Below are 14,573 nucleotides of genomic sequence, written 5' to 3'. Positions count from 1 at the left end.
CAAAAAATAACTCCCATCCTAAAAATATTTCAGCAGTTCCTGTTACCTTTGTAAACTTCTCTCTTATTGCTCACAAATATACCAAATATCTGTGCTTTCTTGTTTCTATGCTGTGTAACTTGACCTTGACAGTACCTAGTACCTCTGAGCTCATCTCTTATGCATTCCACTTTCTATTTAACTATGCAGATCGTGCTGATTCATAAATAAATTCATAAACTGATTAAGATAAATATCCACCTTTGAAATAAACTTTCTTCCCTGTTTTAATCTACCTACATATATATATATATATATATATATATATATATATATATATATATATATATATCTGTCTTCCTCCTATGAACACTTCGTGTCATTCAGTACGTACAATAACCATTTAATACAATATATGTGTAATGCTTTACTTAGTATATGAAATTTTCCGTGAGTATACAATTTACTGAATACAATTGTAAATGTTTGGAGAGCAGAGTTTGAAACTTTGCATCTTAGTTATATAAAACAAGGGAGGAGAGTGTTTTCAGAAGAAAAAAAATAGTCAAAATCACATGTTACATACACTTAGGTTATAAAGAATACTGAAAAATATATAATGCTTTGGACAGTTAAGAGGTGACTTTAGCATAAACAATACCAGATAGACTCTGAGGCCAATATAAGATTTGACCATTAAGTATTGTGGTTGATCAGAAAAAAAGCCAGATCTTGAGTACATTCTACTCAGTATAGTCACTTTAGACTTGCAAATATTGACTCTAAAGATACCTCCACTGTCAGATTTTTTATTTTTTAACCACTCCTTTCAAATTGCTCTAAAAACATTCAAGTTTTACCATCAAAACCAAGCAAGCAAACGAACAAAAAGAAAACTGTGTTTTAAGGTTAACTCTAAAAATTATTATACCTGTCAGTCAGGGACCCAGTAGGAAACCAATAGTAAACTCAAAGTGGGTGATTAAAGAGTGCAATTAAGAGATTACTTTCAATGTTTTGAAAAGGGCTTCAGGAAAACTGATAAGGGATAGTACAGAATACCATCCCTCATCTGGTAGCTATGGCAGTGAGCAATCAGCAACCCTAAGGCTAAGGCAGAGAGGTCTTAGTTAATGAAAGTGTAGTTACATGGAGAGGGCTAAGGGAAAGACGTTTTTTTGTTTTTTTTTTTTCTTTCACCATCCAATCGCTGACTGGTGCCTCTCATCGGACAGTGTAACTGAAGCCAGAGAGCACAGGAGCCAGTTGATGCAGTTCATCCCTTTCAGCTTCCTGGGATGCAGAGCAAGGTGAAGAGTGGAAGGTAGATCTGGAGGCAAATGAAAAATCTCCATATTACAAAAATTTGAGAGTCTGATTTCTAGAAATCTAATTACTTTTAGAGCCAAGACTGTGAGTAAAGGAGGTAATAAAGCAGAGATCATATTATTTTTCCTTCCCTACACATCCAATTCTCTAAACTTTAAAATGTAAGAGGCATTATGTCCATAAAAGATTAAACTTGGTAAACAAAAGCCAAACTCACCAACTTCCAGAATTTCAGAAAATGTTTCAGGCTAGTTTGTCTACTAAGTAAGTTTATAAATGACCTTTATTTTTTAAGTAAGTCAGTAATTAACTATGCAAGCCAGGCCCTAGTGAACTAAATGCCCAACCCTTGCTGTAGACACCAGAAGGGGAGTCCCAGATGTTCTTCTAGTCATACACCAAGGCTCGACCTGCTGATGGCATGAGCATGGAGAGAAACCCCAGCCCTGCTGCTATCTTCTCAGGCATCTGCAGGTAAGCAAGGCATCTGCTGTCCTAGCTATTTGGTAAATGGTGAGAATATACAACACATTTGTTAGCAGAGCTTACACAGCTGAAGGGTAATCCTTGTTAAATTGAAAGCAAAGAACATGAAAGGGGATTTTATCCATTGTTACTCTACTACTTGTGGGCTAAGAAATGTTTAAGTGTGGTCTGATTCCACTGAGCCCATCTGGAGAGTTGCTCCTTTCCTTCAGTACATGTCTTTTTGAATGCCCCTAATTACCTCTCTTAAAAACAGGAAAAAACCTATTTTGGGATAGAATGTTTCACTGTCAGAAAGGTAGGATAGGTTTAAATGGGAAAGCACTGGAAAATCTTATCTAATCAATATATGATAAAGGATACATTGGACTGGATTAGAAAAATTAAAATAGTGTCTTGTCACTTTTGTGAATCTAATTATATCTTTGTTGCCAGTACACTTTTTAACCTTGAACTCATTCCTTGAATAAAACAGATGGACATTATATGGTAAACATTATAGGAAAAACAATACAATTTAAAACTGTTTCCCATAAATTTTGTTGTAATGCTTCGGGTTTTAAAAGGAGCCTTCTGGGCGTATAAACTAAAAATGAATTTTAACCGTTTATGTTCCCAATGCTTCCTTCATTTCAGTGTTTCCCACTTTCCATCCCCCCCGTTAGTCATTCAACTCTATATTTCGAGGGCATTTTTGTAGAACTAATGGGGCTCAGCACTCATGTTATTAAAACTCTGCTTGGTTTTACTTTTCACCGTGCAGGCTCTCCTAGCTGTTGCTGTCACTTATTAGAGCCACAATGTGCTGCAGGACGGCGACACTCTGTAAACAAGGTATGGAGGGTCAAATACTATGTTACCAGCAAGGAAAGCAGAGAAACAGCAGAAAACCAGAGAGACAGTACGGGGAACAACATATATGTCATAAAGTTTTGGTTTGCATGGGGCTTAAATGGAGTTAACATTCAAATCCCCCAAGTTTTCACTTGCTGTATTTGCCAGCGAGAGTGTGGCTCCTTCACACAGACTGCCTTCTCTACATGGTCCACTTGTTTCCCAAGCACCTAAGAGTGCAGGCCCAGCACTGTGCAGCCAACAAATCACAAAGCATGCCTGCATTCTGCTATGTATCAAAGTCTCTTAATATGCCAACAAAGTTCTCCAAGGTCAGGAAAGCAGTTTATCAACCTTTTATATATCTTATAGCAGCAATAAATTTATTCTAGTGTGGGACCTATGAATATTTCAGACGCTCTGTGAGAAAAGCTCTTTGGCTTAGGACAGTCATGCACCCCAGAGTTTGGGCTCAAGACAGAGTCATTGTTCTCTACACCACACTTTTATTGCTATTTAGCTCTAGTTAATGCAAAGCTTTTCAAGGTGCTTTCTGCTGTACCTTGCTGTTTAATAAATTTCATTTAAATGAATTTTTAATTTCAAAAAAAACTTTAATTATTTTGTATACTTTTATTTATTTCTGATTACATGCTGTATTAAACCTTCAAAGAAACACAGGATTCTTTATTTTTTTCCTCTCAAACATCCCATGGAAAATTAGTTTTGTGCTTTGAGTTTTTGTCTATATTTTTTTCTTTCTTTCCTACTAATGAAAGAGGTCACATTACAATTTAGTTTTCCAGATTAGATAATGTTAATTCTCAGGTACCCTCAAAAATTCTTGTACAATGTCTTCGTATTAGAAAAGAATTATTCAGAGACTTATGTTTAGGGCAAATATATTTTAAAGCGATAGTAATGAGGAGGGAATGGAAGTAGAAACTTTTTACCTATTTAGCCAACTTCAAAATTATGCACTATCACGCATGAGACATGACTCAAGGTTGTTTGGGGATTAATGGGCCAGAAATTAGGTTTTTTCCATTTCTATTACATGCACACTTGAGTGCACACACACCCTTTCCTCAGCAAATTACTCCCAAATACTTATTCTTATAGTCAAGACCCACAAAGTGATATTTATAGTTAATCATTTGGAAATATTCTTAATGAATTTGGCTTTAGTTTGAACCTGACTCATTTGAAGGTTATTTTTGCTTTTCTTTGTTTTCTGTTTTATATACAGCCAGTACCTCCTGATTCTATACTTTGCCCATATTTATGAACTTGCTCTTACACAGAACTTTGTTGTCTTGAACCTCCTGTCAAGTTACTTACTTGATTTCCTGACAGCTTAATTTATTAAAATTAATTAATTTAAATAAAACTAATTTAATTTATTAAAATTTATAAATTTATTTTTCATATTCATGACTTTTGTTCATAAAAGTGTCATCATCAGACGTGGTATGTAATATCTGCTCTGAACTTATATATCTGCCTGATCAGTTCTATATTTCTGACTTTATATTTTTTGATTCACCTCTTGGCATTGAGATTTTTGATGCTAAGATTAGCCCCTCTCCACGTAACTTTCTGTTCCTATTAGATGTACCTCCAGCCCACAAGTCATGTCTGCTCCAAAAAGGCCGACTAGGCTTGACCTTGGGATATTATTTCGTATGAGCTCTCTGAGATTGCTTCTCTTTTCCTTTCTTCATAATTTGAGCCCTCTGGCAGAATTACATGTGAATAAGGATAAGGAAAAATACATAATTGTTTTCAATCATACTGTCTCTCCCAATCTATGAAAGATTATGACTTCTTAAGTTGTTGGAGCTCCCTCCCACTCATGCTAACATGAGACATTAAAGGTGAGAAAAAAAATTTTGATTTACAATACAGTTCACAATTGATCTATAATACAATCAAGCACAAAACATAAATATATTCAATAAATTAATACAACACAAACTCATGTGTATGACCACTACTCTGCTCTTCAAATAGAACATAACCAGCACTCCAGAAACTCCTCTCATGCCCTTCTTCCAATCATTACACCTGTCTTCTCCAAAGTTAGCCTGCCTTTAAAAAATCACTGTTTAATTTTTACCTATGCTTGAACTTCATGTAAATGGAATAATAGAGTATGTGTTCTTATCCATCTATGTTCTAGAGTCAGTATTTTTTGTGACTATCCATGTTGTGTAGCTGTACTTTATTCAGTTTCACTGCTTTATCATATTCTACTGAATTAACATTTATTGATTGATTGATTATAATGTTGATAAATATTTGGGTTGTTTCCAGCTTTTGGCAACTAGAGATAAGGAACATTTTTGTGTATGTCTCTTCCTGCACAAATTTCCACTAGGTACATATTTAACAGGAGTATGAATAATGAAATTGCTAAATCTTAAGGAATACGTACGCTCAACTTGAAAGTCAAATAGTTTTCTAAGCTTATAACAGTTTCCATTCCTATTGCTTCATATCTTCACAGGCATTTGTCTTGTCAACTTCAGCTATTTTGGTGGATCTGTAATGGTATCTAATGTGCTTTCAGTCTTCTTTCCCTCATGATAGTAAGGTGAGCACCTGTTTATATGTGTATATGTCATTTGGGTGTACAATACAGTTTAAAGCCAATTCAAGTCTATTGTCAAAATATCTTATGAACATGAACAAATGTTTCAAATATTTTCTCTTACTCTGTGAGTTGCCAGAATCTCTTTGTGACATCCTTTGTTGACTAGAATGTATTGATTTTAATGTAGTCCAATTTGAGAATCTCTTCCTTCATGACCAGTATTGTTTTTCTCACCTTCAAACAATCAATTTCTATCCTATGGAAATGAATATAATCTTCTGTGATACCATGTATTAACTCCTGGTTGTGTCTCAAACCTTTGTAATTTTCCAATCTGCCCTCTTTGTTCTAGCAACTTCCAGTAGTTGAGGATGTGCCAATGAGACAGGAGGGAAAGGGGCAGGACACAAAGGCTAGATAATGAAGAAGGGGCTCAGCTATTGGAATGTGATAAAGACTGGCTGGAACCAGCTGAAACCAAGGTGGCTTTGAGAATAGTCCAGTCTTTGACTTTTAGCTCATTACACCTTCATTGTAATGCTAAAAAACACGCCCCCTTATGCCATAACAGTTCCCAGGAGGGCCATAAAAGACCAAAGAGTAGGCAGTGGCCCAATTCCTCGGAAATCCCCACCCTACCCTGAAACAGCAAGAATATTTCTCCCACTCATTAGCCTATGAAATTACTTAGCCCATAAAAACCTATGGCCCCATGCCCTGGGGCTGCTCTCACTTTCTGAGATGATCCACAGGCCCTCCCCAAGTGCACCTCTGGCTCATGGCATCATTGCAGCCCTGAGCAGAAGTTGAGGGCAGGCACCTCCCTCTCAGACTTATATTTCCTAACCTAGTTCGGATTCACAAGATCCATCACCCTGGATTTTCCCTGCCTTCTCCTCTCTGCTTCCCCCAACTTCTTAGACTGTCTACTGGTCCTTGAGCCCCCTTGCCAACAGGTCTGGTATTGCCTCTGTTTCACGGCTATACAGAGGTATCCCTCTTTAGTCTCCACTTAGGTAAAAACCTACTAAATTATCCTGAGTCCCCAGCTGATTTTCGCCCTGTTTGTTCTGACATTGTTATGCTAAACATCATAAGGGTTACATCCTGAAGGGAACTTTTTCCTCCCAGTATTGTCATCACAGTCCCTTGTGGCTTGTGGCGCTCCAGTCCTACTCTTCTGCTCTGTCTACTTCTTTTCTTCTTTCACAGGGAGATAAAGATCATTTGCTTAGCTGATTCAGGGCCTATGTTTCCTCCCTCCCTCTCTGAATGGCTTAGGCCTTGGCACTCCAGTCACTTTTCCTCCTGCTGGCTCTACTCCTCTCCTTAACTAACCCAGGGGGCCTCCTCAGGCTAGCCAAACAGGCAGACTGCAGGTGCTCTCACTGTGGCCTTTGTCAAACCAACCCTTTCTTAAGACCTGAGGGCCACAAGCCCAGTTTTCCCTGCTTAATTAAACACCTCTTCTGCTGAATTCCCTACCTTGGAATCAGGGGCCATCACAGACTGGGCCAATTATACTATCTCTTTAACTGCCATCAGAACTGGATTCTGCAACACCCCCTTAAGGGGGTCCATTCACTGAAGTCCCTAGTTGTGCACTCCCTTCTCATGTTTTTGGGATACCAGGGACACTGGGAGAGCACCAGGACAGAAAACTACCATTTGGCCAGGATCTGTCAGACCCCTGTCTCCTCACAACATCCTAACCAAAAATGGGGGTGACTACGAGCACCCCGAAGGACTCCCCTTTAGGATGCATATTAGCTAATTGGGGTAAATTTAGGCAAGATGGCTTAAGAAAAAAGAATTTTATTTTGTAATACTGCATTGCCCCAATACAAACTAGTGAACCAAGAAATCTGTCCAGAAAATGGGTCATTGAATTACAATACCATCTTGCAGCTGGACCTATTTTGTAAAAAAGGAAAGCAAATGGGAAGTCCCATATGTCCAAATGTTCATTACCCTATTCCAAGATCCAGATCTAAAAAACTCCTGCTGAGTGTGCCTGGCTCACATTCCTTCAAAGTGTCTTCTTCCCCCACAGAAGCTGATATTTTAGATGATCCCCTTATGAGTCCACCTCCTGGAGGTCCACAACCGGGAACTGCTACAGCCCCTGGTTCTGACGGGGGACAGTCTTCCAGATGGTCTACCCCTAGCGCTCCACCTGGGCTGCTGGAAATCCCTCCACCTTATCCCTCCAGCCCTGTCCTATATCCTCCGTTACCAGAGGTGAGTCCTGCCAGAACTACATGAAGAGGGGCTACCTACCAGCCTCCCAATACCAAACTCTGTCCCTTAAGGCAGCAGTCCCCAGCCTTTTTGGCACCAGGGACAAACATGGAAGACAGGTTTTCCATGGATGGGGGCCAGGGGGGATGGTTCAGGCGGTAATGCCGCTGATGGGGAGCTTCGCTCACTCGCCCGCCGCTCACCTCCTGCTGTGCGGCCCAGTTTCTCACCGGTACAGGTACCAGTACCGGTCTGCGGCCCGGGGGTTGGGGACCCCTGCCTTAAGGGAAGGACCGGCTGGTGACAGAGGAACAATTAGAGTCCATATCCCTTTTCCTATGGCTGAACTAGCTACTTGAAAAGAGAAATTTGGACGTTTTTCTGAGGATCCCAGTCAGTTTGTAGAGGAATTCACCAAGCTGACAATGCCCTATGAACTTACTTGGGGGGGACACACAGGTCCTTCCTTCTACCTGCTGCACCTTTGAAGATAAAAGCCGGATCCTTGGTGCAGCTCAGGCATATACCAATGAACTGGCAGCCCAAAATCAAGCTCTCTACCTTACTGGAGGGGATGCAATCCCTGACCAAGACCCCCACTGGGACTACCAACAGGGAGGCAGATGGCTTGAATGCAAGAGCCACATGATAACTTGCCTCATAGAAGAGATGAAAAGGTGTGTTGTTAAGTCTGTTAATTATGACAAAGTCAGAGAAGTAACACAGGGAAAAGATGAGAATCTGCCCCTCTTCCAGGCTGCCTGGTGGAAGCCTTTAGAAAGTATACCAATGTTAATCCTGACACCCCTGAAGGGTAAGTCCTAGTAAATACCCGTTTTGTCACTCAATCTGCCCCAGACATAAGGAGACAATTACAGAAAACAGCTATGGGACCCCAAACCCCCATAAATCAGCTCAAGGACTTTGGCCTTTGGAGTATTCAACAATAGAGTTAGGGTTGAGGAAACAAAAAGGATTCAGGGACAACAATGAAAGGCACATTACTGGTGTCAGTCCCTTCACCACCTCAGGGTTACCCTCCCTTACAAAGCCTATGATGAAGGCAGGATCTAGAAAATCTGGATCAGAGCCACTGCCCCGCCGAGAAGGGACCTATTTTAAATGCAGCCAGGAAGGCCTCTGGAAGAACGAATGCCCCCAGTGTGGAAAAAGTCCACCGAGACCCTGCCCCATATGCAAACGAGAGGGTCACTGGAAGCTGGACTGCCCCCAGTCCCAAAGGGGACTTGGGGGTCCAAACCCATAATGGCCGAGAGGACTGAAGACTGACAGGGCCCAACCAAACCCTCCCTGGCTGCCAAAAGACACCTGGTCATTTCCCGGGAGGAGCCTCGGGTAATCCTTGACGCGGCACATAGGGAAGTTGGTTTTTTTTTTATTAGATACGGGGGCCGCCTGCTCTGTGCTGACTGATTTCCCTGGACCCTTGTCTTCGCAATCCTGTATAATAACAGGGATTGTTGGATGGCCCAAAGCCAGGTGATTCACACACCACCCGCAGCTGCTTACTAGGAAGTTTTATCCTTGCACACTAGTTTCTGTTCATGTCTGAGTGTCCCATCCCCTTGTTGGGGGGACTTGCTCACTAAATTCTAGACAGTAGTTCAATCTGGAGACCCTCTCAGAGAAGGGACCCACCAGGAGAAACAACTGCTCTTAGCCATGGGAGCCTGCCTCAGTCACAGATCAGAGGAGGTCTCCCTTCCACCTCATATTGTTTCTCAAGTAAACCCCTCTGTCTGGGACACTGAGGTTCCTGGCGGAGCTACTAACGTGCCCCCAATTCAGATTTCATTCAGATCCAGTGCTGACTACCCATGGAACAAACAGTATCCCTTGTGGCCCGAGGCCCAACGAGGTATCCAGCCTTTAATAACCAAGTTCTTAAGATATGCTCTGTTATCCAGTCTCTGTGCAATACCCCCATTCTGTCCATAAAAAACCAAAGTAGCGAACACAGGTTTGTTCAAGACCTGAGAGCTGTTAATGAGGTAGTAGTTCCATTTTACCTGATAGCCCCTAATCCATACACCGTACTGACCCAAGTCCCAGAAAATGCCAACTGGTTTACAGTGCTAGACCTAAAGGATACCTTCTTTTGCATTCCCCTGCACCCAGACTCCCAGTACCTCTTTGCCTTTGAGTGGACAGATGCAGACACTCATAGCACTTCGCAGCTAGCCTGGACTGTGCTGCCCCAAGGCTTCAGGGATAGCCCTCACCTGTTTGGAAACGCATTAGCAAAGGTTTGCCAGGTCCTGAACCCAGCTACTCTAATGCCGGATCCCCCACCCCAAGGGTCCCTCATTCACTCCTATGCAGAGACTATTGGACAAGTTTATTCCAGTAGGCCAGACCTCAAGGATGAGTCCCTGAACAAACCTGATGCAAAATGGTTTACCTATGGAACGAGTTTTATACATGAAGGGGTGAGAAAGGCCAGCCTGCAGACAACTGTTGAGTCTGGATCTCTACCCTCTTACACTTCTGCCCAAAAGGCCGAGTTGATTGCCTTGACAAGAGCACTCCAGCTAGGAAAGGATTCCAAGTATGGATTCCTAGTACTACATGCCCATGCTACCATATGGAAAGAAAGGGGACTACCAACAGCCAAAGGATCCCCTATAAAACAGGCAGAAATTCTAGAACTCCTAAAAGCGGTCCAGTTTCCAAAGAAGGTTGCAGTTGTTCACTGCAGGGGTCCCCAAAGGGGCCGTACCTCCCTTATAAGGGGAAATGCCCTGGCAGACAAGGCTGCTAAGACGGTAAAGAACAGCCAGTTCTACAAGCTGCAGCTCTCATACCCGACAGTCCACCCTTCCCAATGGCGCCATCTTATACACCTGAAGAACTCAACTGGGCTAAACGTGGGGGACTGGAAAGAGGCCTCTCCGGGTGGCTGACAAAAGATAACAAGCTTTTCTCTTCCTGACTTACTTCAAGAGAGTGGCATGGAATATATACACTACCAAATGTAAAACCGATAGCTAGTGGGAAGCAGCCGCAGAGCACAAGGAGATCAGCTCGGTGCTTTGTGACCACCTAGAGGGGTGGGATAGGGAGGGTGGGAGGGAGGGAGACGCAAGAGGGAGGAGATATGGGAACATATGTATATGTATAACTGATTCACTTTGTTATAAAGCAGAAACTAACACACCATTGTAAAGCAATTATACTCCAATAAAGATGTTAAAAAGATAACAAGCTTCTCATTCCCGGGGCCAAGCAATGGAAAGGAATTAAGCACTTCCACAAATCCTCCCACTTAGGGTGGGACTCCCTATTCAAACTGGTTACTCAAGTGTTCCTGGGTAAGGGACTGTCCCAAACTGTTAAAAATGTCACCAGAGCTTGCGAGCTTTATGCCCGCAGTGACCCAGGAAGCCACCCCATACCTCTACCCCTAACTAACTCAGCTCCTACAACATCGGGGAACCTATCCAGCAGAAGATTGGCAAATGGACTTTACCCAAATGCCCCTATGTAGGGGATGAAAATACCTATTGGTATTCATAGGCATCTTACAAGGTGGATAGAAGCTATCCCTGCTAGAACTGAAAAGGCAACAGACATATTCAGATTTCTGCTTAAAGAGATAATTCCAAGATTTGTGTTACCCAAAAGCTTACAGAGTGATAACAGACATGCCTTCACTGCCCAAGCTGACCCAACAGGTTTCCTCAGCTCTGGGTGTTAACTACTACTTCCACTCTTTCTGGAGGCCCCAATCTTCAGGCAAGGTAGGAAAAAGCAAATATTGTACTAAAAAGAATGCTTGCTAAGCTATACCAAGAGACTTCAGAAACCTGAGTTTCCCTCCTGCCTGTAGCCCTTCTATGGACCAGGATGGCCCCAAAGGGAATTTTAAAACTTAGCCCATTTGAAATGACCTATGGGAGGTCCTTTTTGATTTCAGATCTCATTTGACGAGGAAACCCACAAATCAGTCTCCCACATTCTCAGCTTGAGCCAAGTTCAAAGTGCCCTCCAAGAATACAGAAACAAAGCGCTACTCACCCCTACAAAAGAAAACGTTGAGGTCTCCATCCAGTCAAGGGACCGTGTCCTACTAAAAACATGGAAGGAAGGGTCCCCTGAGGACCAGCTACAACCAAAATGGAAGGGACCATATCAAGTGTTACTGAGTACCCCAACTGCTGTCAAGCTATGGAGAGTTGGGTACATCCATCTGAAATAAAACCTGTATCTTCTAAGTCCCAAAGGGAACCAGAGGGGACCTGCTCCTGCGAGCCAGTGGAAGACCTCAGATACCTGCTCAAGAGAACAGATAAGTGACTTCATGTGGCCGTGCTGGGTTGGCCTAGTATTCCTTGTGTTTCTATCATGCTCTTATTCTGCCGCTTTTCAGAACCCCCTCCCCCTGGTAAACATCTTCTTTGCCCCTGCTGGGTCTGAAAAAAGTATATAGTAATACGATGTTGAAAGCCATGATACTCCTGGTAAGACTTCTGACAATGGTCGTGTCACAGGGGAAATGGGAAAATAATGCTTGAGTAAACATATCTAAAATAGTTGCCTGGGGAGAAAAACTAGTTAATTGTTGGGTCTGTCATAAAAACCCTGGCTTACAACAAACATTACAGGTACAAATAGGTACATACAACAAGGGTATTATCAATTCAAACACATGGAAAACAAAACCTCCACTGATTTGAGTGCAATAGGCAATACCCGTCAGGCCCAACACCTTGCCTACGACTGACTCCTTTTAAAAGAGTGACTTACAACTTTTCCATTAATCATGGCTACTTTTGTTATTCAGAAAACCAGTCATGCTTCCAATGCCACTACACCTCTGGTTCTCTTGGGTATGATGAGCCTCTTTGGAGAAATCCTTGGCCACCAGATGATAATATCACCATGGTGTTTTGGAACCTGGACCCAAACTGCATTCCCAGGAATGCCTCCACTCTGTGCACTTATAATGAAGACCAGACCCAAGGTGCCTTACAGGATAGGGATGGAGTGGACTAAAAGTTGGGCTAGAAATTGTTGGGCTCTATGGAAGTGATGGGTAAAAACCTCTTACTACACCATCTCATCTAAGCCAAGGGCATGGAATACTCCTGGACTTAACTATTTTGAATATACTAATGGCCCCTTGTACCCGTATTGTGATCATAACTTGTCCCTTCCATAGATCTGGACAGCTGCTTCCTTGTTAAATTCTTCTCTTCCCAGATCTCTTGTTGCACCTTCAGGATATGTCTGCATATGTGGCGTTCCCCAAAATGAGGGCCCAAAGACAAGGGCACCTCAGGGAAAAATTGGTCCCTATGTGAACGCTTATCCTTATGTTGATAATAATGTGTTGCATGAGGGAGAATGTATATTAGGACATTTGTTTCCATTTACAGTCACAATACATAATAATACTCAATACCATCCCAGGTGGGCCATCATATTCACATTGGCAGGAATAGGACTGACAGGGGGATTATCAGCTCCATGGGGAGGCTTTGCCTACCACGAGGTAACCTAGAAAATCTAACCAACACTTTCGAGAGCCTAGCCCTGACCACCGGAAATGCCCTAAATAGGCTTTCAGCTTCTTTAAACTCACCAGGCAATGTGGTGGTCATGGACAGTTGGCCTTGGATTACTTGCTGGTGGAGCAGGGTGGTGTTTATGCAGTCATAAACAAAATCTGCTGTACCTGTTAATAAGTTGGTCCAGATTGAGATGGACATCAAAAAGATTTATAAATAAGCATCATGGTTACACCGCTATAACCAGGGGTGAGACTCTAATGCCATCTGGTCCACCATTAAGAGTGGCCTCCCTAGCCTTACTTGGTTCCTGCCCCTCCTGGGCTCAGTAATGGTCATATTCCTATCCCTCTCTTTGGACCCTGCCTCTTTAACCTCTTGGTAAAGTTCCTGTCTTCCAGGTCTTTGACAGTTCCACATCAAAATGATGGCTCTGCGAGGATTACTGCCCATAACTGCTCTCTGACTCAAAACAAGAAGCTGTCCTGCCTCTGGGACCCCTAGACCAGGCAACCAGAGATTTTTACTCACTGACAGGCAGGCAGGGTTGATGCCCCTGCCCAGCCCTGAAGCAGCTATAGAAGACGGACCATGGCCCTTCTACTTCCCAGAAGAATATGGAAGTAAAATCTCTGAGGGGGAAATGAGACAGGAGGGAAAGGGAAAGGACACAAAGCCTAGAAATGAAGAAGGGGCTCAGCTGTTGGGATGTGATAAAGACCAGCTGGAACCAGCTGAAACCCAGGTGGCTTTGAGAATAGTCTGGTCATTGACCTTTAGCTCATTATACCCTCATTGTCGTACTAAAAAACAACCCCCTTATGCCATGGAAGTTCCCAGGAGGGCCATAAAAGGCCAAAAAGTGGGCAGTGGCCTAATCCCTGGGAAATCTCTACCCTAACCCAAAATAACAAGACTATTCCTCCCACTCATTAGCCTATGAAATTACTTAGCCCATGAAAACCAAAGACCCCATACTCCCGGGCCACTCTCACTTTCCCATGCCATGGGGCCACTCCTCTCACTTTCCAAGGTGGTCCAAGTTCTGCCTATGGAATGTCTATCTCTCTAAATAAACTTGCTTTTCCTTTACTTTGGCTTGCTCTTGAATTCTTTCCCCATGAAGCCAAGAACCTTCACTTGGCAGTTTGTCCTAAGGACTCCTGCATGTCCCAGGACATGACATTCCCCTCTCCTACAACACCAAGACTTGTCATCAGTGTCCCAAAGGGGAGGGTCACAGTCAGCACCTAGATGAAGACTGATTAGAAGCTGGACCCTCACTCACCAGCTAGGAAAGTATGTAGTTAAGCCCCAGGGAGAAACTAGGAGATGAGCATTTTTACCTGTTGTATCTGCACTGTGCCCTGGTGTACAGCCACGTGGTAGTCGGGGGTGGGGGGGGGGGGTTCCTGCACCTGTTTAAAAATTGCTTATTTGTTTGCTACAGTCCTTTGGAACTTGGGAATGCGAACCCTGTTGACTATCAGAGCTAGTTGATTTTGAGGCCAGTCCCTTATGGGGTAGCTGCAAAAGTTGGAAAACCAGAAGTGTATACAAGCTCCTTCTAGGAAGGT

The 14,573-nt window shown here is 42.8% G+C and overlaps 1 protein-coding gene across 5 annotated transcripts in view; it reads left to right on the top strand.

Moving 5' to 3' along the window:
• LOC309631698 (uncharacterized protein) overlaps window positions 1–14,088 on the top strand; it is a 110,117-nt gene extending 96,029 nt beyond the window's left edge. The window contains exons 1-5 of one of the 5 annotated variants that reach the window (XR_014246436.1): window positions 318–1,782; window positions 2,558–2,628; window positions 5,138–5,224; window positions 7,278–7,465; window positions 11,403–14,088. Coding sequence is in view for 4 of the 5 variants with exons in the window: in XM_082398540.1 (XP_082254666.1) it covers window positions 9,304–10,389 (1,086 nt within the window). In the remaining variant the exon portion in view is untranslated. Of the gene's footprint in view, window positions 1–317; window positions 1,783–2,557; window positions 2,629–5,137; window positions 5,225–7,277 lie in introns of those variants that run through there. The other 4 variants (XM_082398539.1, XM_082398540.1, XM_082398538.1 and 1 more) reach the window with 4 other exon arrangements.
• The last annotated feature ends 485 nt before the right edge of the window (window positions 14,089–14,573 follow it).

The sequence above is a fragment of the Balaenoptera borealis genome (assembly GCF_965194805.1).
Source record: "Balaenoptera borealis genome assembly, chromosome: 7".
Lineage (NCBI taxonomy): Eukaryota > Metazoa > Chordata > Mammalia > Artiodactyla > Balaenopteridae > Balaenoptera > Balaenoptera borealis.
This window is presented reverse-complemented; position numbering and strand designations above follow the sequence as displayed.